Source organism: Callithrix jacchus, chromosome 21 (genome assembly GCF_049354715.1).
Source record: "Callithrix jacchus isolate 240 chromosome 21, calJac240_pri, whole genome shotgun sequence".
NCBI lineage: Eukaryota > Metazoa > Chordata > Mammalia > Primates > Cebidae > Callithrix > Callithrix jacchus.
This window is the reverse complement of record NC_133522.1, coordinates 49,282,204-49,303,071: the sequence shown is the minus strand read 5'-3', so window position 1 is coordinate 49,303,071 and position 20,868 is coordinate 49,282,204. Positions and strand designations below refer to the sequence as shown.

The window sequence follows — 20,868 nt, the reverse complement described above, 5'->3', positions numbered from 1 at the left end:
GCCTCCTGCGTTCAGGCAATTCTCCTGCCTCAGCCTCCTGAGTAGCTGGGATTACAGGCACGCGCCACCATGCCCAGCTAATTTTTTGTATTTTTAGTAGAGACAGGGTTTCACCATGTTGACCAGGATGGTCTCGATCTCTTGACCTCATGATCCACCCGCCTCGGCCTCCCAAAATGCTGGGATTACAGGCGTGAGCCACCACACCTGGTGCATCATGAATATTCTTAATGGCATCCAGAATGGTGAACCCTTTTTAGAAGGTTTTTAGTTTACTTTACCCAGATCTATCGGAGGAATCACTGTCTGTAGCAGATGTAGCCCTTATGAAATGTAGTTCTTAATAAAAATAGGACTCAGAAGTTGAAATTTCTTTTTGATGTATGAAGAAAAGATCTTGTATTAACAGACATGGAGTCAACATTCCTCTCCTTGTCCATCTCTATCATGGCTCTGGATTGACCAGGTGCATTGTCAATTAACAGTAGTATTTTCAAAGAAATCTTTTATTCTGAGCAGTAGGTCTCAACAGTGGGCTTAAAAGTATTCAGTAAACCATGCTTCAACAGATGTGTTGTTATCTAGGCTTAGCACGGGCAACAGTGTATTTAGCATAATTCTTACGGGCTCTAGGATTTTCAGAATGGGAAACCAGCATTGGCTTCAATGAAAGTCACCAGCACCATTAGCCCCTAACAAGAGAGTCAGCCAGTCTTTTGATGCTTTGAAGCCAGGCCTTGACTTTTCTCTAGCAGTGAAAGTCCTAGATGGCGTTTTCTTCCGATAGAAAGCTGTTTTGTCTACGTTGCAAACCTCTTGTTGAGTGTAACCAACTCCAGCAGCGATCTTAGCTAAGAAGCAGCTTAGCTTGTTGCTGCAGCTTTGCAGGTTCTCCATCAGCACTTGCTGCTGTATTTAAGGAAAGAGACAAGTTCTTTCCTTAAACCTCATGAAGCAACCTGTATGAGCTTCCAGCTTTTCTTCTGCAGCTTCCTCAACCTTGTCAGCCTTCATAGCATTGAAGAGCAATTTTTCTGGCTGATTTTTGATCTTCTATCTAGAATACATGGGCTTTCTCCATATCAGCAATAAGGCTCTTTTGCTTTCTTACAATTCATTGTTCACTGGAGTAGTACTTCTAATGTCTATCAGGAACTTGGTGTTTGCAGTCATAACTTGGCTGTTTGGTGCAAGAGGTCTGACTTGCAGCAGGCCTCAGCTTTGGCCATGCCTTCCTTGCTGAGCTTAATCATTTCTAGTTTTTGATTTCAGATGTGCAACTCTTCCTTTTGCTTGAACGTTTAGAGTCATTGTAGGGTTATTAATCGGCCTAATTTCAATATTGTTGTGTCTCAGGGAATAGCAAGGCCCTAGGAGAGGGAGAGAGAGGGGCATGATCATCATTGGAACAGTCAGAAGATAGGTGACATGCACTGATCAGATTTGCTGTCTCATATGGGTGTGGTTCATGGTGCCCCAACACAGTTACAGTGGCCACATCAGAAATCACTGATCACAGATGACCACAGCAGATGTAATAGTAATGAAAAAATTGGAAGTACTGCAAGAATCACCAAAATGTGGCACAGAGACATGAAGTAAACACATACTGTTGGAAAAATGGCGCCAACAGACTTGCTCAATACAGGGTTGCCACATTCCTTCAATTTGTAAAAAATAAAAAATAAAAAACAGTATCTGCAAAGCACATTAAGTCGAAGGTGATAAAATGAAGTATGCCTGTGATTCTTCTCAACTGTAGTGACTTGTAGAGACTGGTGTTACAGTCAGGGTTCACTGTGTGTAAACATCGCTCTGGATAGGTACCAGGTGTGTTTATTTTCGAAAATCACCCCAGGTGATTCTGAGAAGTATCAGTTATTGAGAACGAATGATATAAAGGAAACAGATGAGTTTTCATGTTCTGGGTAGTTACATACCTTGACAGGAAAAAAAAAAACTGAGTTTAGTTGCTTTTATTGAGAATCATAATTTTACTGTCTAGCCTTAAGCTAAGGTTAAACTGAGCTCTTTGCTATTGTTTTAGTATAATTATATAATTCCAAAAACCTAAATTGCCTCTTCAGTAAAATTCTCCTAAAAGGTAATAAAGTAAAGCTTTCCCTGGGAGTTACGATAAAATTCCATATCAAAACTGTCATAAGGGATAAAGTCTAGGGACTAAATCATTTCTTAGAATAGAGGCCAGGCACGGTGGTGCATGCCTGTAATCCCAGCATTTTGGGAGGCTAAGGTAGGTGGATGACTTGAAGTCAGGAGTTTTAGACCAGCCTGGCCAACATGGGGAAACCCTGTCTCTACTAAAAATCAAAAAAAATTAGCCAGGTGTGGTTATGCACACCTGTAATCCCAGCTACTTGGGAGGCTCAGGCAGGAGAATTGCTTGAACCTGGGAGGCAGAGGTTGCAGTGAGCCAAGATTACACCATTTCACTCCAGCCTGGTGACAGAGCAAGACTCCGTCCCCCACCCCGTAAAAGTTACTTAATATAGAAAGAGGTGGAATGTGGCTGGATGCAGTGGCTCATGCCTGTAATCCCAGCAATTTGGGAGGCTGAGGCTGTGGATTGCCTGAGGTCAGGAGTTCAAGACCAGTCTGGCCAACATAGTGAAACCCCGTCTCTACTAAAAATAAAGAAAGTAGCTGAGTGTTGTGGTGGGCACCTGTGATCCTAGCGACCTAGGAGGTTGCAGTGAGCCAAGATTATGCCATTGCACTCCAACCTGGGCAACAAGAGTGAAACTCTGTCAAAAAAAAAGAAAAAGAGGTGGAATGTACTAGTGAGTATTGAGGATCTTTGTTCTGAAGTCAGTGAAATGGTTCAGTACATTGCTGTGACTTAGCCTTGAACAACGAGATTCAGAAAGTATGACTAAGTATAGAGTTTATTTGTGCACAGAGCTTGACAATGGCCACTCAGAAACACCACCTCCAAACCAATGGGGTCAGCGTTCCACAGTGAAGAATTTCATAGGCAGAGACAGAGAAGTTCCAGCAGGATTGAGACCTGTGTGGGTCCCACAGTGATTTGCCTGTTTACATATTGCTACATTCCCGGGAAGTTTATCGGAGGAAGTCTTATCTCCAGCACAGTTTGGTCTTAATTATTTACAGGAAAGAAAGGCAGAATTTGCAGCCCAGAGCCACATTCCTCTTAATGCTTGGGATAATTCAAAGTTCCAACAGCTTCAAGTTTCAATTATTTAATTTCAGACTGTTTTTTTTTTTTTACATTGATCTTTAATCTCTTCTGTATTATTATTACCCCATGCTGCTCTTAGGCAAATTCTCTGCTATTAAAGAGAGAAAAAATTGTATTTTCCTCATGGCATTATCCTTCTTTTATTGAAATCCTAATGGGGAAGGTCCTGTGTAGATATTTTTCTCTTAATCCCTTAAAACTTGGTGATACTTCTTGTGGGTGGATGCTGAGATTGTATTTTCTGGCTATTCCTCACTCGGCCCAGTGCTTTGTCCAGGGTGGGGCAGAATTCTGCACGTTTATCCTGGCACCTACAGTTGTAGCAGGCTTCATTGCTCTCCCTTTTAAAACATTGTTTAAAGGTTGTCTTTTAACAGAGGCATCTGCAAATTTGATGATTTGCATTTTCTTCTCCTTGCAAGTGACCCCAGAGGCGTATGATTGATGCCATTTGTCATTTTGCCGCTTGTGAATTTGAGCTGCCGGAATTGCTGGCTGGCAGGCTGCTGAGGCGGCGGGCTAGTGAGTGAAACCACCCTGTCGCCCAGCATTCAAGCTCAGCGTGGCTTTGTTTTCCGGTGCTGCTGGTGGTTCACACAGGAACTCTTATGAAGAGTCGAATAGTGGGCGCTTATATTTGCACATGAATGAATTCGACTGGGAAGAATGTTTATTAAAGTGCTGATTTGCAGAGGCGCTGGGGGCTTATGTGTCTGAAACACCAAGACTATTCAGTGGTAGCAGAGACATGGGTTAGCTGTCAAGTGGATCCTTTTCCTTCTAAAACAAATGTTCTTTTACCAATTTTATATACAGTAAATTCATTCTTTAGCTGTTTTTTTTTTTAACCTTTTTGCAGTTCTTTAAGTTTTGACAAAGGTATGCAGCTGTTTTCCCACCACAATTAGGTTGTGGAACTCCTGTTCCTTCCTCCAGATCCACTTTACTCCACCCTTCTGTCATCCAGTTCTCCACTCAGCACCAGCCTAAGGCATCCACTGATTTTGTGATTTGTTCAATATTTCAGCTGGATTTTTTCGTTTCTCTTTGCTGCCTTATGGTGTCCAGCATACGCCCCAGATGAGCAACTTCTTGCTTCCTGCATCTGCTTACAGGCTGCTGCCCTTTCTCATTTTTCAGATTGGTTGGCTGATGTCCAGCCTTAGATCTCTAATGTGTTCAGGAGAAGCTGTGATTTTGGTGAATTATCTCTCCCTCTGCCCCCAAAAAGAATGGGGTAGCTGTTATCAGTTTTCTGTACCCTAAGCTAAAGCTGGAAACTAGGAATTTATTTAAACATTGGAATGGTGAAATTTCTATCTTTAGTTATAGGTTAGTGTAGCGCTGAGGAGTTTGGGCCCAGCAAATCTACTTTCCAGGATGTCAGTTCTTTGGACATCTGCAAGGTTGGAACAGTAGCATCTGCTCTAATTACTTTACATTTTGTGAAATTTCTACTTAACTGTGATAAATGATAGCACATTGATAAGAAATGTGATTGTTTCCAACAACCTGGATAAGAGGGCAAATGAAAAGCATAAGAGAGATGCAAATCTTCACAGTCCTATGAAGACTGACGTGCTTAACTTGTCAGCGAAAACTTTTCTAAATGCTTTTTCTGCTTTTCAGTGATTTGAAAATCATGACTGTACTCCTGGTCTCTGGTTTATACATTCGAGTAATCTTAGGTGATGACTGCAGCAGCAGAATTACTTTATTGTTGGTAATTTGGGGGCAGGACTGGATGCAGCTTAGTCTTCCAGGGACCTTCCTGGCTGCACAAAGTTAGCAGCAGAGCACCTTTGTGTCAATGACCATGGCTGCTCTCGGCCTGCCGACCCCTCCTCCTGCACACGCGGAGGCCGTGTGGTGTGCAGAAAAGGCCGGGTGGGCTGTGTCCGTTGCTGCTTCTGCCACTGACTAACCCTGTATTCTTGTATACATGACCTTCGGTTTTGTCTTCTGAGAAGAGTCTGGCACTAGATAACACATGGTATCCCAGTCTTGGAATTGTGTGACTCTGCGTGTGGAAGAACAAGGTACCAGTTTTGAGCTTTGACTTATTAGTCGTCTGGTGTCAGAGAGTCTAGGTCAGCAGCGAAGGGTCAACAGACAGGCATTGGGGTCGTTTTGGCAGTTAGGGATAATGCTGATACGAGCATTCATATGGAAGTTTATGTGCGCCGTGTGTGTCAGTTCTTCTGGGTATCTGTCTCGGAGAGAGTTTGTTTTAGTTCTTCTGCCATCTACCACAGGGTGGAATAGCGGGCTGTGCTAACTGTTTAGCTTTTTGAGGAACTGCCAGGCAGGTTTCTGCAGTGACTGTCATTTTATGTGCTGGTAGCTGCCTTTTCCCATGTCTTCAGAACAGCCGTCTTCTAGCTGTGTGGCAGTCCTTGTTCTTGTTGGGTGGTTCTTTGAGCACCCATTTGTTTCCCATGCACCTTGAACTCTAGAAGAGATCGTTAGGGCTGTCCTGGCTCCCCCATTGCGGTTGAACCTCCTGAAAGGTGAAGTTGGTTTGGAGAGAGTTGATTTACAAGTTGAGCACTGATCAACATGACGTTTTTCTCTTTTTCTGAATCGTCTGTCAGGATAATAGCTGAATGGAAACTTTTAAGACTCTAGGTAGCAAACAAATCTAATTTGAGGAGACCGCTCTGGAGCCTTGACCCAGGTGACTTCATCACCAGCCTGGCATTGACTCTGTACTTTTAAGATAAGACCCTGTTGGTCAGCCACTGTAATCCCAGCATGCTGGGAGGCTGAGGTGGGCGGATCATGAGGAGTTCGAGACCAGGCTGACTAACATGGTGAAACCCCATCTCTACTAAAAACACAAAAATTAGCTGGGCATGGCACATGCCTGTAATCCTAGCTACTCAGGAGGCTAAGTCAGAAGAATTGCTTGAACCCGGGAGGTGGAGGTTGCAGTGAGCTGAGATTGCACCACCGCACTCCAGCCTGGGCAACAAGAGTGAGACTCTGTCTCAAAAAAAAAAAAATCCTCTCAACAAACAGCATGAAGTCAGGCTTTGATATGGGAGTGTCGTCTACAAGATCTCTTCTGGGAATGGACACTTGTTGGACTGTGGAGCTAATCTTGAGGCTCTCCGGCATCAGGCAAGTGTAATGAAGGGCTGGGGTGGGAGTATTATGTTGATGTCCTGTTGTATGAGAAGGGAAAAGTAATGCTACTTCATAATCAGTTGACAAGAAGAAAAGTGTGGGGTATATTCACTTAGCAACAGGGATTATGGTTTGTGGTGCCATTAGGTTTCAAGGTGACCTAGTGCAAGGCCTGAAGACTTCACTGAGTGGAGCTGAGCTGCAGTGGCTCTGAGACAAGGAAGCTGTAAGTCTTGGCTCCTGAATCAGGGGACAGACCGACTAGCCGTGGGTTTTTCAGGTGTGCGCTGGAGCAGCATGGCTCACCCTTGGCATCATAATTCTGTTTCGGGGCCATCCTGTGCGTTGTGGGGCATTTGGCAGCATCCCTGGTCTCTGTCCATTAGAGGCAACCCCCAAGTGTGGCGGCCAAAAATGGCTTCAAAAACTGCTGGGGGCAGAATCATCCTTCTTCCTCTTCTCACGCCATTTTGTGAACTACTGCCCCAGAGCATGGCCTGATCTTTATCTGTATAGATGGAAAGATTTATGATAGTCTGGGATGTTAGAGGCTTTCACTGAGAGGATTCGGAAAGCACCGAAGACTTTGACGTTTCTGTGTTCCATGGACATGGTTCTTACAGTTTCCTTTTTTTTTTTTTTGGAGACAGAGTTTCGCTCTTGTTACCCAGGCTGGAGTGCAATGGCGCGATCTCGGCTCACCGCAACCTCCGCCTCCTGGGTTCAGGCAATTCTCCTGCCTCAGCCTCCTGAGTAGCTGGGATTACAGGCACGCGCCACCATGCCCAGCTAATTTTTTGTATTTTTAGTAGAGACAGGGTTTCACCATATTGACCGGGATGGTCTCGATCTCTTGACCTCGTGATTCACCCGCCTTGGCCTCCCAAAGTGCTGGGATTACAGGCGTGAGCCACCGCGCCTGGCCGGCTCTTACATTTTCAATTTAGTCCAACCATATAGCCATCCTCCTAATTCAGAAAAATTGGGTATCTATTATCTACAATATCCAGTTAATCATAGAAATTTTCCTAATTGTATTTCAGTGATTGGTCTTGGATAATTTGTAGTCTCCTTAGATAAGGTCCTTCCTTCAGTTGACAGAGTATGGATTAGATACAGGTCATTGTTTGGTGGACTTGGACTTTTTCCTTAAAAACATGCTTCTTAGGTAGTTTCAGTGAGAAGATAAGCACAGTCAGCTTTACAGGTTCCAGATTAATGGATGTAAGAAGAGATCATGTGTGTTTTAGACGAGCGTGACCCCACGGGGCTCCGGGTGTCCTCTGCATGGATATAGCTGGATTTAAGACTTGAGAGACGTAGGCCGGGTGTGGTGGCTCACACCCGTAATCCCAGCACTTTGGGAGGCTGAGGCAAGTGGATCACCTGAGGTCAGAAGTTTGAAACCAGCCTGACCAACATGGTGATGAAACCCCATCTCTACTAAAAATACAAAAATTAGCTGGGCATGGTGACATGTGCCTGTAATCCCAGCTATGCAGGAAGCTGAGGCAGAAAACTCACTTGAACCCGGGAGGCAGAGGTTGCAGTGAGCTGAGATTGTGCCACTGCACTTCAGCCTGGGAAACAGAGTGAGACTCCATCTCAGAGAAAAAAAAAAAGACTTGAGGGAAGTAGAATAGAATTCCAGTGAGTGATAAAACTTTCTGGGTAAATGTTGATTTTTCTAGGTGAAGGCAAATAAGTTTGCCATGTGTTTTTTTTTTTTTTTTTTTTGAGACAGAGTCTCACTGTGTCACCCAGGTTGGCACAGCCCACCACACCCAGCTAATTTTTATACTTTTTTTGAAATTTTTATTTTATTTTTATTATATTTTAAGTTCTGGGATACATGTGCAGAATGTGCAAGTTTGTTGCATAGGTGTACAATGTGCCATGGTGGTTTGCTGCACCCATCAACCCATCATCTAAATTAGGTATTTCTCCTAATGCTATCCCTCCCCTGGCCCCCAACCCCCCAGACACTGGTGTGTGATATTCCCCTCCCTGTGTCCCTGTGTTCTGATTGTTCAGTTCCCACTTATGAGTGAGAACATGCTGTGTTTGGTTTTCTGTTCCTGTATTAGTTTGCCTAGAATGATGGTTTCCAGCTTCATCCATGTCCCTGCAAAGGACATGAACCCATCCTTTTTTTATGGCTGCATAGTACTCCATGGTGTGTCTGTGCCACATTTTCTTTATCCAGTCTGTCATTGATGGGCATTTAAGTTGCTTCCAAGTCTTTGCTATTGTGAACAGTGCTACAGTAAACATGTGTGTGCATGTGTCTTTATAGTAGATTGATTTATAATCCTTTGGATACATACTCAGTAATGGGATTGCTGGGTCAAATGGTATTTCTGGTTCTGGATCGTTGAGGAGTTGCCACACTGTCTTCCACAATGGTTGAACTCATTTACTTTCCCACCAACAGTGTAAAAGTGTCCGTGTTTCTCCACAGCCTCTCCAGCATCTGTTGTCTCCTGACTTTTTAGTGATCGCCATTCTAACTGGAGTGAGATGCTATCTCATTGTGGTTTTGATTTGCATTTCTCTAATGACCAGTGATGATGAGCTTTTTTTTCATATGTTTGTTGGCCGCATAAATGTCTTCTTTTGAGAAGTGTCTGTTCCTATCCTTTGCCCACTTTTTGATGGGGTTTTTTTTTCTTGTAAATTTGTTTAAGTTTTTTTGTAGATTCTGGACATTAGCCATTTGTCAGATGGATAGATTCCAAAAATTTTTTCCCATTTTGTAGGTTGCCTGTTCACTGTGATGGTAGTTTCTTTTGCTGTGCAGAAGTTCTTTAGTTTAATTAGATCCCATTTGTCAATTTTGGCTTTTGTTGCCATTGCTTTTGGTGTTTTAGTCAGGAAGTCTTTGCCCATGCCTATGTCCTGAATGGTATTGCCTAGGTTTCCTTCAAGGGTTTGTATGGTTTTACATATTACATTTAAGTCTTTAATCCATCTTGAGTTAATTTTTGTATAGGTCTAAATATGGAAGGGGTCTGGTTTCAGTTTTCTGCATATGGCTAGCCAGTTTTCCCAACACCATTTATTAAATAGGGAATTATTTCCCCATGCTTGTTTTTGTCAGGTTTGTCAAAGATCAGATGGTGGTAGATGTGTGGTGTTATTTCTGAGGCCTCTGTTCTGTTCCATTTGTCTATATATCTGTTTTGGTACCAACACCATGCTGTTTTGATTACTAGAGCCTTGTAGTATAGTTTGAAGTCAGGTAGCATGATGCCTCCAGCTTTTTTCTTTTTGCTTAGGATTGTCTTGGGTATATGGGCTCTTATTTGGTTCTAAATGAATTTTTTTTTTCTGAGATGGAATTTTGCTCTTGTTGCCCAGGCTGGAGTGCAGTGTTTAAGCAATTCTCACAGGCATGCACCACCATTTTTAGTAGAGGCAGGGTTTCACCGTGTTGTCCAGGCTGATCTTGAATTTTTGACTACAGGTGTGAGCCACCGTGCCTGGCCCCATATGAAATTTAAGGTAGTTTTTTCTAATTCTGTGAAGGAAGTCAATGGTAGCTTAATGGGGATAGCATTGAATCTATAAATTACTTTGGGCAGCATAGCCATTTTCATGATATGGATTATTCCTATCCATGAGCCTGGAATGTTTTTCCATTTGTTTGTGTCCTCTCTTACTTTCTTGAGCAGTGGTTTGTAGTTCTCTTTGAGGAGGTGCTTTACATACATCCCTTGTAGGTTGTGTTCCTAGTTATTTTACTCTCCTTGTAGCAGTTGTAAATGGGAGTTCACTCATGATTTGGCTCTCTATTATTGGTGTATAGGAATGCTTGTGATTTTTGCACATTGATTTTGTATCCTGAGACTTTGCTAAAGTTGTTTATCAGCTTAAAGAGATTTTGGGCTGAGATGATAGGGTTTTCTAAATATATAATCATGTCATCTGCAAACAGAGACAATTTGACTTCCTCTTTACCTATTTGAATACCCTTTGTATCTTTCTGTTGCCTGATTGCCCTGGTCAGAACTTCCAATACTGAGTTGAATAGGAGTGGTGAGAGAGGGCATCCTTGTCTTGTGCCAGTTTTCAAAGGGAATGCTTCCAGTTTTTGCCCATTCAGTATGATATTGGCTGTGGGTTTGTCATAAATAGCTCTTACTATTTTGAGTTACGTTCCATCAATACCTAGTTTATTGAGAGTTTTTTAGCATGAAGTGGTGTTGAATTTTATCGAAGGCCTTTTCTGCATTTATTAAGATAATCACATGGTTTTTGTCATTGGTTTGGTTTATGTGATGGATTACATTTATTGATCTGTGTATGTTGAAACAGGCTTACATCCCAGGGATGAAGCCAACTTGATCTTGGTGGATAAGCTTTTTGAGGTGCTGCTGGATTCAGTTTGCCAGTTTTTTATTGAGGATTTTCACATTGCTGTTTATCAGGGATATTGGGCTAAAATTTTCTTTTTTTTGTTGTGTCTCTGCCAGGTTTTGGTATCAGGATGATGCTGACCACATACAATGAGTTAAGGAGGAGTCCCTCTTTTTCTGTTGTTTGGAATAGTTTCAGAAGGAATGGTACCAGCTTCTCTTTGTACCTCTGGCAGAATTCAGCTGTGACTCCATCTGGTCCTGGGCTTTTTTTGGTGGGTAGGCTATTAATTACTGACTCAGTTTCAGAACTTGTTATTGGTCTACTCAGGGATTTGACTTCTTCCCAGTTTAGTCTTTGGAGGGTGTATGTGTCCAGGAATTTATCCATTTCTTCTAGTTTTTCTAGTTTATTTGTGTAGAGGTGTTGATAGTGTTCTCTGATTGTAGTTTGTATTTCTGTGGGATCAGCGGTGATATCCCCTTTATCATATTTGATTGTGTCTATTTGATTCTTCTCTCTTTTCTTTATTAGTCTGGCTAGTGGTCTATTTTGTTGATCTTTTAAAAAAATCAGCTCCCGGATTCATTGATTTTTTTTTTTTTGTTGAAGGATTGTTTATGTCTCTGTCTCCTTCAGTTCTGTCTGATCTTAGTTATTTCTTGTCTTCTGCTAGCTTTTGAATTTGTTTGCTCTTGCTTCTCCAGTTCTCTTAATTGTGATGTTAGGGGGTTGATTTTAGATTTTTCCTGCTTTCTCCTATGGGCATTAATTTTCTATAAATTTCCCTCTAGACACTGCTTTAGTAGTGTCCCAGAGATTCGGGAGCATTGTGTCTTTGTTCTTGTTGGTTTCAAATAACTTACTTACTTCTGCCTTAATTTTGTTATGTACCCAGTAGTGGTTCAGGAGCAGTTATTCGGTTTCCGTGTAGTTGTGTAATTTTGAGTGAGTTTCTTAATCCTGAGTTCTAATTTGATTGCTCTGTGGTCTGAGAGACTGTTTGTTATGATTTCTGTTCTTTTGCATTTGCTGAGGAGTATTTTACTTCCAAATATGTGGTCAATTTTAGAATAAATGTGGTGTGGTGCTGACAATAATGTATATTCTGTTAAGTTGGGCTGGTAAATTCTGTAGATGTCTATTAGGTCCACTTGGTTCAGAGCTGAGTTCAAGTCCTGAATATTCTTGTTAATTTTCTGTCTTGTTGATCTGTCTAATATTGACAGTGGGGTGTTAAAGTCTTCCACTGTTATTGCATGGGAGTCTAAGTCTCTTTGTAGGTCTCTGAGAACTTGCTTTGTGAATCTGGGTGCTCCTGTATTGGGTACATAGATATTTAGGATAGTCAGCTCTTGTTGCATTGATCCCTTTATCATTATGTAATGTCCTTCTTTGTCTTTTTTGATCTTTTGTTGGCTTAAAGTCTGTTTTATCAGAGACTAAGATTGTGACTCCTGCTTGTTTTTGCTTTCCATCTGCTTGGTAAATATTCCTCCATCCCTTTATTTTGAGCCTGTGTGTGTCTTTGCCCGTGAGATGGGTCTCCTGAATATAGCACACTGATGTCTTGACTCTATCCAATTTTCCAATCTGTGCCTTTTAACTGGGGCCTGTAGTCAATTTACATCTAAGGTTAATACTGCTATATGTGAATTCGATCCTGTCATTTTGATGCTAGCTGGTCGTTTTGCCTGTTAGTTGGTGCAGTTTCTTCATAGTGTTGATGGATGGTCTTTACAATTTGGTATGTTTTTGCAGTGGCTGGTATCCGTTCTTCCTTGTTTAGTGCTTCCTTTAGGAGCTCTTGTAAGGCAGGCCTGGTGGTGACAAAAATCTCTCAGCAGTTGCTTATCTGTGAAGGATTTCATTTCTCCTGTGCTTATGAAGCCTAGTTTGGCTGGATATGATTCTGGGTTGAAATTCTTTTCTTTAAGAATGTTGAATATTGGCCCCCACTCTCCTTTGGCTCGTAGGGTTTCTGCAGAGAGATCCACTGTTAGTCTATTGGGGTTCCCTTTGTGGGTAGCACAACCTTTCTCTCTGGCTGCCCTTAACATTTTTTCTTTCATTTCAACCATGGTGAATCTGACAATTATGTGTCTTGGGGTTGCTCTTCTCAAGGAGTGTCTTTGTGGTGTTCTCTGTCTTTCCTGAATTTGAATGTTGGCCTGTCTTGCTAGGTTGGGGAAGTTCTCCTGGATAATATCCTGAAGAGTGTTCTCCAGCTTGGTTCCATTCTCCCCGTCACTTCCAGGTACTCCAGTCAAATGTAGGTTGGTCTTTTCACACAGTCCCATATTTCTTGGAGGCTTTATTTCTTTTCATTTTTTTTTCTCTAATCTTGTCTTCACACTTATTTCATTAAGTTGACCTTCAATATCTGATATCCTTTCTTCCACTTAATCGACTTGGCTATTGATGCTTGTGCATGCTTCATGAAATTTTCTGTGTTTTTCAGCTCCATCAGGTCATTTATGTTCTTCTCTAAACTGGTTATTCTAGTTAGCAGTTCCTCTAACCTTTTTTAAAGGTTTTTAGCTTCCTTGCATTGGGTTATAACATGCCCCTTTAGCTTGGAGGAATTTGTTATTACCCACTTTCTGAAGCCTACTTCTGTCAGTTAGTCAAACTCATTCTCTGCCCAGTTTTGTTTCCTTGCTGGCAAGGAGTTGTGATCCTTTGGAGGAGACGAGGCATTCAGGTTTTTGGAATTTTCGGCCTTTTTGCCCTGTTTTTTCCTCATCTTCTTAGATTTATCTATCTTTGGTCTTTGATGTTGATGACCTTTCGATGGGGTTTCTGGCATTTCTGTGTGGATGTCCTTTTCGTTGATGGTGATGCTGTTCCTTTCTGTTTGTTAGTTTTCCTTCTAGCAGTCAGGCCCTCTGCTGCAGGTCTGCTGGAGTTTGCTGGAGGTCCACTCCAGACCCTGTTTGCCTGAGTATCACCAGTGGAGGTTGCAGAACAGCAAAGATCACTGCCTGCTCCTTCCTCTGAAAGCTTTGTCCTAGAGGGGCACTGCCACATGCCAACCAGAGCACTTCTGTATGAGGTATCTGTTGACCCCTGTTAGGGGGTGTCTCCCAGTCAGGAGGCCTGGGAGTCAGGGACCCACTTGAGGAGGCAGTCTGCCTCTTAGCAGAGCTCAAGTGCTATGCTGGGAGATCTGCTGCTCTCTTCAGAGCCGGCAGGAATGTTTAGGTCTGCTGAAGTTGCGCCCACAGCTGCCCCTTCCCCAAGGTGCTCTGTCCGAGGGAGATGGGAATTTTATCTATAAGCCCCTGACTGGGGCTACTGCCTTTCTTTAGAGATGCCCTGCCCAGAGAGGAGGAATCTAGAGAGCCAGTTTGGCTACAGAAGCTTTGTGGAGCTACAGTGGGCTCTGCCCAGGTCAGACTTCCTGGCAGCTTTGTTTACACTGTGAGGGGAAAACTGCCTACCGAAGCCTCAGTAATGGTGGATGCCCCTCCCCACACCAAGCTTGAGCATCCCAGGTCGACCTCAGACTGTTGTGCTGCCAGTGAGAATTTCAAGTCAGTGGATCTTAGCTCACTGGGCTCCTTGGGGCTGGGATCCACTGAGCTAGACCACTTGGCTCCCTGGCTTCAGTTTCCTTTTCAGGGAGTGAACAGTTCTGTCTCACTGGCGTTCCAGGCCACTGGGTATGAAAAAGAATTCCTGCAGCTAGCTCGGTGTATGCGCAAATGGCTACCCAGTTTTGTGGCTGAAACCCAGGGCCCTGGTGGTGCAGGCTCCAGACCTAGTCTCCTGGTCTACAGGTTGTTAAGACCATGGGAAAAGTCTAGTATCTAGGCCGGAGAGTACCGTTCCTCATGGCAGAGTCCCTCTTGGCTTCCTGTGGCTAGGGGAGGGAGTTCCCTGACCCCTTGCACTTCCTGAGTGAGGCGATGCCCTACCCTGCTTCAGCTCACCCTCCATGGGCTGCACCCACTATCTAACTAGTCCCACTGAGATGAGCCCGGTACCTCAGTTGGAAATGCAGAAATCACCTGCTGTCTGCATAGCTCTTGCTGGGAGCTGCAGACTGGATTTGTTCCTATTGAGCCATCTTCTAATTTTTGTATTTTTAATAGAAATGGGGTTTTGCCATGTTGGCCAGGCTGAGCTTGAACTCCTGACCTCAGGTGATCCGTTTGCCTCAGCCTCCCAAAGTGTTGGGATTACAGGCATGAGCCACTGTGCCCAGCCAAGTTTGCCATCTTTATAGAATGGGACACTAAAGAAATCTGAGCACCACTCTGTCCTGTAAAGAACTGGGCTTCAGGTAGGGCAAAGAGAGGATGACGTTTGGGTAAGATATGACAGTGAGATGTGGAATGATTGTTTTGCTGCTTGTTTGCAGATCTTGGGCAAATCCATGTTGCTGACCGTTGGTTTTTTTTTTTTTTAACCTGATAATATTAGGTGGTTACAGGGACTGGTATAAGGAATGATTAGTCTGTTTTCTATTAAGCTGGTCACAGCTGGCCTAAGAGCTTTCAGAGCCTTAGTTCTAGATGATATCAAGATGCTTCACGTAAGCTGGGCATGGTGGCACATGCCTTTAGTCCCAGATACTTGGGAGGCTGAGGTGGGAGGACTGCTTGAGCCCAGGGGTTCAAGGCTGCAGTGAGCTATGATTGCACCATGCATTCCAGCCTGGGCGACACGGTGAGACCCTGTCTCTTAACAGTAACAAAGTAGTTTCGGTAAAGATGTAGAAGATGCCATCTTATGCAGGTTTGTTCCATTTTCTGGGTTCTGCAGTCTTGATCATCCTGACGCTCTGTTTCATGTTTCTGTTACAGATGTTGCTGCCATAGCATGTGGTCGTGAGTTCCTGGTTAATTCAAGCCGGGTGCTCCTGGACACCATATTGCAGCTTCTGGGAGACCTGAAGCCAGGACAGTGCACCAAACTCAAAGTGTATGGTGGATAACGTTACAAAGTTCATTCTATTTACGGTTCATTAGAATGTGCCGACTGGGCCTTTCTTCAAGTAAACACAGTTAATTTTGGCGGTAGTTCTAAAAACCAGAGGAAATAAATTGCCTGGAGAAGTTAAGGGGGTGCACTCTCTTAAATAGCAATTTAGGAAAACAGATTTAAGGAAGGAATGTACTCGCCTTAGAGCAATCGGTGAGCCCCAAATACTACCCTATGATACTTCATGGTTATGTCAAAATGAATTTACATAGGTCTTTGTTATGGTAGCTCTCCACCTCCAGGTACTAAAATCTGTATTTGTTTTCTATTGTTATGTAACAAATCATCAGCAACTTGGTGGCTGAAACACCATTTATTATTTCATAGTTTGGTAAGTCAGAAGTCTGAGTGGGTTTGAGGGCTTCTCTGCATAGGCCAGAATTGAGGCGTTTTCCAGGCTGGGATCTTTTTGGAGACTCTGGGGGAGAAATCCGCTTCTGGGCACTTTGAAGTTGCTGGCAGAGTCCAGTGTCTTGGTTTCAGGACCGAGTTCCCTTGTCCTGGCTGGCTGGTCAGTTGCGGATCAGCTGCTGGGGCTGCTCGTATTCCTTCGCACGTGGGCCCGTCCTCAAGCCACAGTCGCTCATTGACTCCCTCTGACGTTTCCAGGCTCTGACTTCCTCTTCTGCTACCAGAAGATGAAACTCTGTCTGCTGTTATTCTTTGGTTAAAAATTTACTTCAATAAGGCAAACTCTCTGCTTCATCTGCTTCATATGGATCTGTGTATTTAGATGAGGTGCACCTGGATAAATTCCTTTTGATCAACTCTGAGTCAGCCAGTTAGTAACCCTTAATTACATCCACAGAATCCCCTTTTCCAGGCAATCACGTAATCAGCGTGTGATAATTTATAGTCCCAGAGACTAGGGCAGGAAATTGTGGGGAGAGGGAGCAGGGTGCCACTCACACCATTCATTCTGAGTGTGGCCTTTGACTTCTTAGAGCATCTGTATTTTTTTATTTTTATTTTTAAAGAGACCGGGTCACTACATACATTGCTCAGGCTGGCCTCAAACTCCTAGGTGTTCCAAGTATTCTTCCACCTCAGCCTCCTGAGTAGCTGGACTATAGGTATGTGCCACCATGCCATGCTGTGGAGCACTTTTTAAAAGTAAGAGCTTCTGTAAAGTCTGTGCCAGATGCTTCCAACATCTGTATCATCCTGGCCTTGGTGTCTCTTGATGGTTTTCTCCCATGTGAGTTGAGATTTCCTGTTTCTTCGTATGCCAAGTAATTTTGGATTTATCCTGGGCATTTATGTGATCACTGGTCTTGTTTAAATCCTTGGAAAATGCTGATGTTTATATTTTCACAGGCAATCAACCTCTTTGGGTCAGATTCCAGCCAGCCTTTTCTGTTTGGTTTCCTGTGCCAGTCGTTTTCAGAGAGCCTTTACAGAGCTATTGGAACTGCCCCCATGAGTGCCGCCCAGTGGCCAGTCTGAGAGCTGGGTGATTGGAGCTGCAGTTCTGAGTCTTTCAGATGCTGTTTGTGATCAGATCCACGCAGCCACACCTTGGGATGAGGCCAGGAGTCTATAAACAACTTTATGGGGTCACTTTTCTGAGCTGTTAACTCTCCGGGTGCATTTTAGTTTAAGTCTCTCACCTGGAATGCTGGGCTCCATATACCCTGCAGTGTCGAAGCGCCTGCAATTCTGCCCTCATCCGGCCCTGCAGCAGGGGTTGAGAAGCTCACAGAGCTCTCAAGTGTAAGGAAAATTCGTTTCCCACAGAGCTTGAGTTACCTGGGGATGCCGCCACTGCGCGTGGTTGCTGGTAGAAGCCCCTTTCCCACTCCTGGAGCCTCACTAGAGACCTTCTCCTGGTGCTCTCCATGTGGCTCAGTGTTACTTCTGGCTCTTGGAGCTCCTGTGAGTCCAGGCCAGGGACACTAGAGGAAAAAGTGGTAAACTCACTGCTGGTTTAGTGGTTCTTAAATTTTGGTCTTTGCCTATCTGCCTGCTATTGTTTATTTTTCAGAGTCCTCAAATAGCTGCTTCCTATGTTCTCTTTGGAATTTATAGCTGCTTTCAGTGGAAGCAAGACTGGAGGGTGTGTCTAGGCCATCTTATCCAGAACCAAACTTTCTAGTCAATGTTAGTATTTGGTGCTAAAAATCATATGCACTTAAATAATGCACATAATATAGTGTAACATATATGCGTATGTAGTTTTTTTTGAGACAGAGAATGCTCATTTTTAAAGGTTGTTTCTCTTCCAGTCTCATGCAAAAATTTTTCCTCCTTGAAAATACAAGCAACTAATTGCTCCCTCACATCCGGCCTTTCTCATTACTGCAGATTTCTGACCATCCAGACACTTCCCTTGTTCACTGAGTACTGGCTTGTTGGTGTCCCCTTCCCCATTTCCTGCTATCTTGAGTGACTTGAACATGTTTAGGGGTGATTTATTTAACAGGCTAATTTCAAGGTCGATTGCCTTTCTCAGTTCCCCAGATTTGATGTGCCTTTGACTGTGGCAGTCGTCTGCCTTGGTCCAGATGCTGCGCATAGTCATGAGGTGGACTGTGCTGTGGGAGACGCTGCTGTAGCACCCAGGCCATGCCTCCTCTCCTCCCTGCCTGCCTTCCTACCGTTGTTCCCTCTCAACTGCAGGACGAGCTGCTGCTGCTCCTCCTGCTGCTGGTGCTCCTCCTCCTCCTTCTCCTCCTCACACCATTGCCCCCATGGCCCCCTTCCCTCTAGCTCACCAGCCCCAGTGTGCATCATACTTCCTGGTGCTCTCAGCCTTGAACCAGCCCAGCCATCCTCCTCCTCTGTTCCTACAGCTGGGGCTGCTTAGTGAGGTTTGGGAAGAAGCTGCCTCGTGTGCACAGACTTGTCATTCCTCCTGGTCTCCAACCCCCCGGGATCCTCCTCTATATCCTTTCTCAGCTCCCACTCATTTCCATAGTGGTGGAGACAGACCTTGGTGCGACCCTCATGGCCTCCCTGCTCTGCCCTTCCTATGCAGGTGGGTGTCCCAGCAGGTAGCTTTACTTCCTGCCGCACAGGGGTGAAGAGGTAAGTGTGGCTGCCTCAGCTTGGCCTTCCCTTGTTTATTCCACTCACCTTTGCTTTTTCCTCTCATGTCAGAGGCACATATGGCTGAGATGTGTGTGTGTGTGTGGTGTGGGTGTGGGTGCATATGTGCAAGGTGTGGGTGTGGAGGGGTTGGGATGTATTTTGTGCGTGGTATATGTGTATGTGGGTGTTTTGGGGGTATCTGGTATGCATATGGTATGTGTTTGTGTGGGGCATGTTTATGGTGTGTGAGGGAATTGTGTGTGTAGTGTGTGTATATATGTTGGGGGGAGGTGGGTGTCATGTGTGTGACTGTGTGTGGTATGTTTGTGTATGTGGGACTAGGGATTTGGATGAGTGTATTTTGTGTGGGGGGAGATGTGGGTGTGGTATGCATTGTGTGTGTGTATGTGAGGAGGATGTGTTTGTGTGGTATGCATATGTTGGATGTTTGTGGTGTGTATATGTGGAGGGTATGGGTATATGTGTTTGTGGGATGTGTGTGGTGTGGGTGTGGGCTGTGTGCGTGTGAGGGTGTTTGGGGTGTGTGTGGAGTGGGGGGAAGTGTGTGGAATATGTGTGGGGAATATGGGTGTGTGGTGTGTGTGTGTGGTGTGGGTGTCGGGGGTGTGGGCTGTGTGCGTGTGAGGGTGTTTGGGGTGTGTGTGGAGTCGGGGGAGGTGTGTGGAATGTGTGTGGGGAATATGGATGTGTGGTGTGTGTGTGTGGCATGTGTATGGTGTGGGGGTGTGGGCTCTGTCAGCCAAGGCTTGGGGCAGTTAGTGCAGTCAGCTGGTATGTGATGTGTATGGTGTAGGTGTGATGTGTGGTGTGTGTTGTGTGTATGTGGTGTGTGTGGTATGTATATGTTTGGTGTTTGGTATGTGTGATATGCATATGGTGTGTGTGGTGTGTGTGATTGTGTGTGGTGTGGTATGTGCATGGTGTGTATGTGTGTGGTGTGTATGGTGTGCTGTGTGTGGTGTATGTATGGTGTGTGGTGTTTGTACAGTGTGTGTTGGTGTTTGTGCAGTGTGTGTTGGTGTTTGGTGAATTGTGTGGTTTGTGTGGTGTGTGGTGTGTGTGTTGGTGAGTGTGTGGTGTATGGTGTGGGTGTGGTGGGTGTGTGGTGGCTGTGTGATGTGTATGATGTGTGTGGTGTGTGTGGTGTTTGGGTATTGTGTGGTGTGTGTGGTATGTGTTGGGTGTGTGGGGTGATGTGTATGTGATATGTGTGTGATATGTGTGATTTGTCTGGTGTGCATGCAGTGTGTGGGTGTGGTATGTGTTGGTGTGTGGTGTGGTGTGAGTGGTGTGTGTGGTGTGTGTGGTGTCTGATTTGTGTGTGGTGTGTGAGTGGCGTGTGACTGGGTGGTATGTGATTGTGTGTGGTGTCTGTGATTTGTGTGTGGTGTGTGGGTGGTATGTTTGTGTGTGTGATGTGTGAGTGGGTGGTGTGTTGGTGTGGTGTCTGATTTGTGTGTGGTGTGTGGGTGGGTGGTGTGAGTGGGTGTGGTGTCTGATTTGTGTGTGGTGTGTGGGTGGTATGTTGTATGTGTGTGGTGTGTGTGGTTGTGTGTGGTGTGTGTGATTGTGTGTGGTGTGGTATGTGCGTGGTGTGTATGTGTGGTGTATATGGTGTGCTGTGTGTGGTGTGTGTGGTTGTATGTGTGTGGTGTGTGGGTGGGTGGTGGGCGGGTGGTGTGTGATGTGTGTGTGTAGTGTCTATGATGTGTGTGTGTGTATGTATGTGTAATCCTCCTGCCTGTGTGTTGAGCCTTCCTTGGGATGTGTCCTGTCTAACTGTCACCTCTTGCTCTGGTATTTTCTGGTGCCCCTCTCTACTGGCTTTTGTTTTGTCTCCAGGCCATGGCCACTGTTTGAAACTGCTTGCTGACCTGGGTTACCACGACATGTTGCATTTTCCCAGAATGCAGAGTTGGCTCATGGCATGTTCCCTTTGCTTCCCCCTGAAATCCCTGTGGGCCCTGCAGGTCAGATGCGATTCTGCCATTGGGCCACATGGTCATCTCTTTCGTGGCAAACAGGCAAAGGGTCATACATGGGACATTGCTGTGACTTGGCCTCTGTGAGTTGTCAGTGGCGTAGCCTCCGCAGCCATATGGTTGCAGGCTATTCCT

The 20,868-nt window shown here is 44.6% G+C and overlaps 1 protein-coding gene across 8 annotated transcripts in view; it reads left to right on the top strand.

Annotated features, from left to right (window-relative positions):
* Positions 1-20,868, top strand: part of HSF2BP (heat shock transcription factor 2 binding protein) — a 105,908-nt gene that overhangs the window by 31,041 nt on the left and 53,999 nt on the right. For all 8 annotated transcript variants that reach the window (XM_035283299.3, XM_035283300.3, XM_035283301.3 and 5 more), the window contains one exon: positions 15,523-15,640. In XM_035283299.3, coding sequence (XP_035139190.3) covers positions 15,523-15,640 — 118 coding nt within the window. The remainder of the gene's footprint in view (positions 1-15,522; positions 15,641-20,868) is intronic.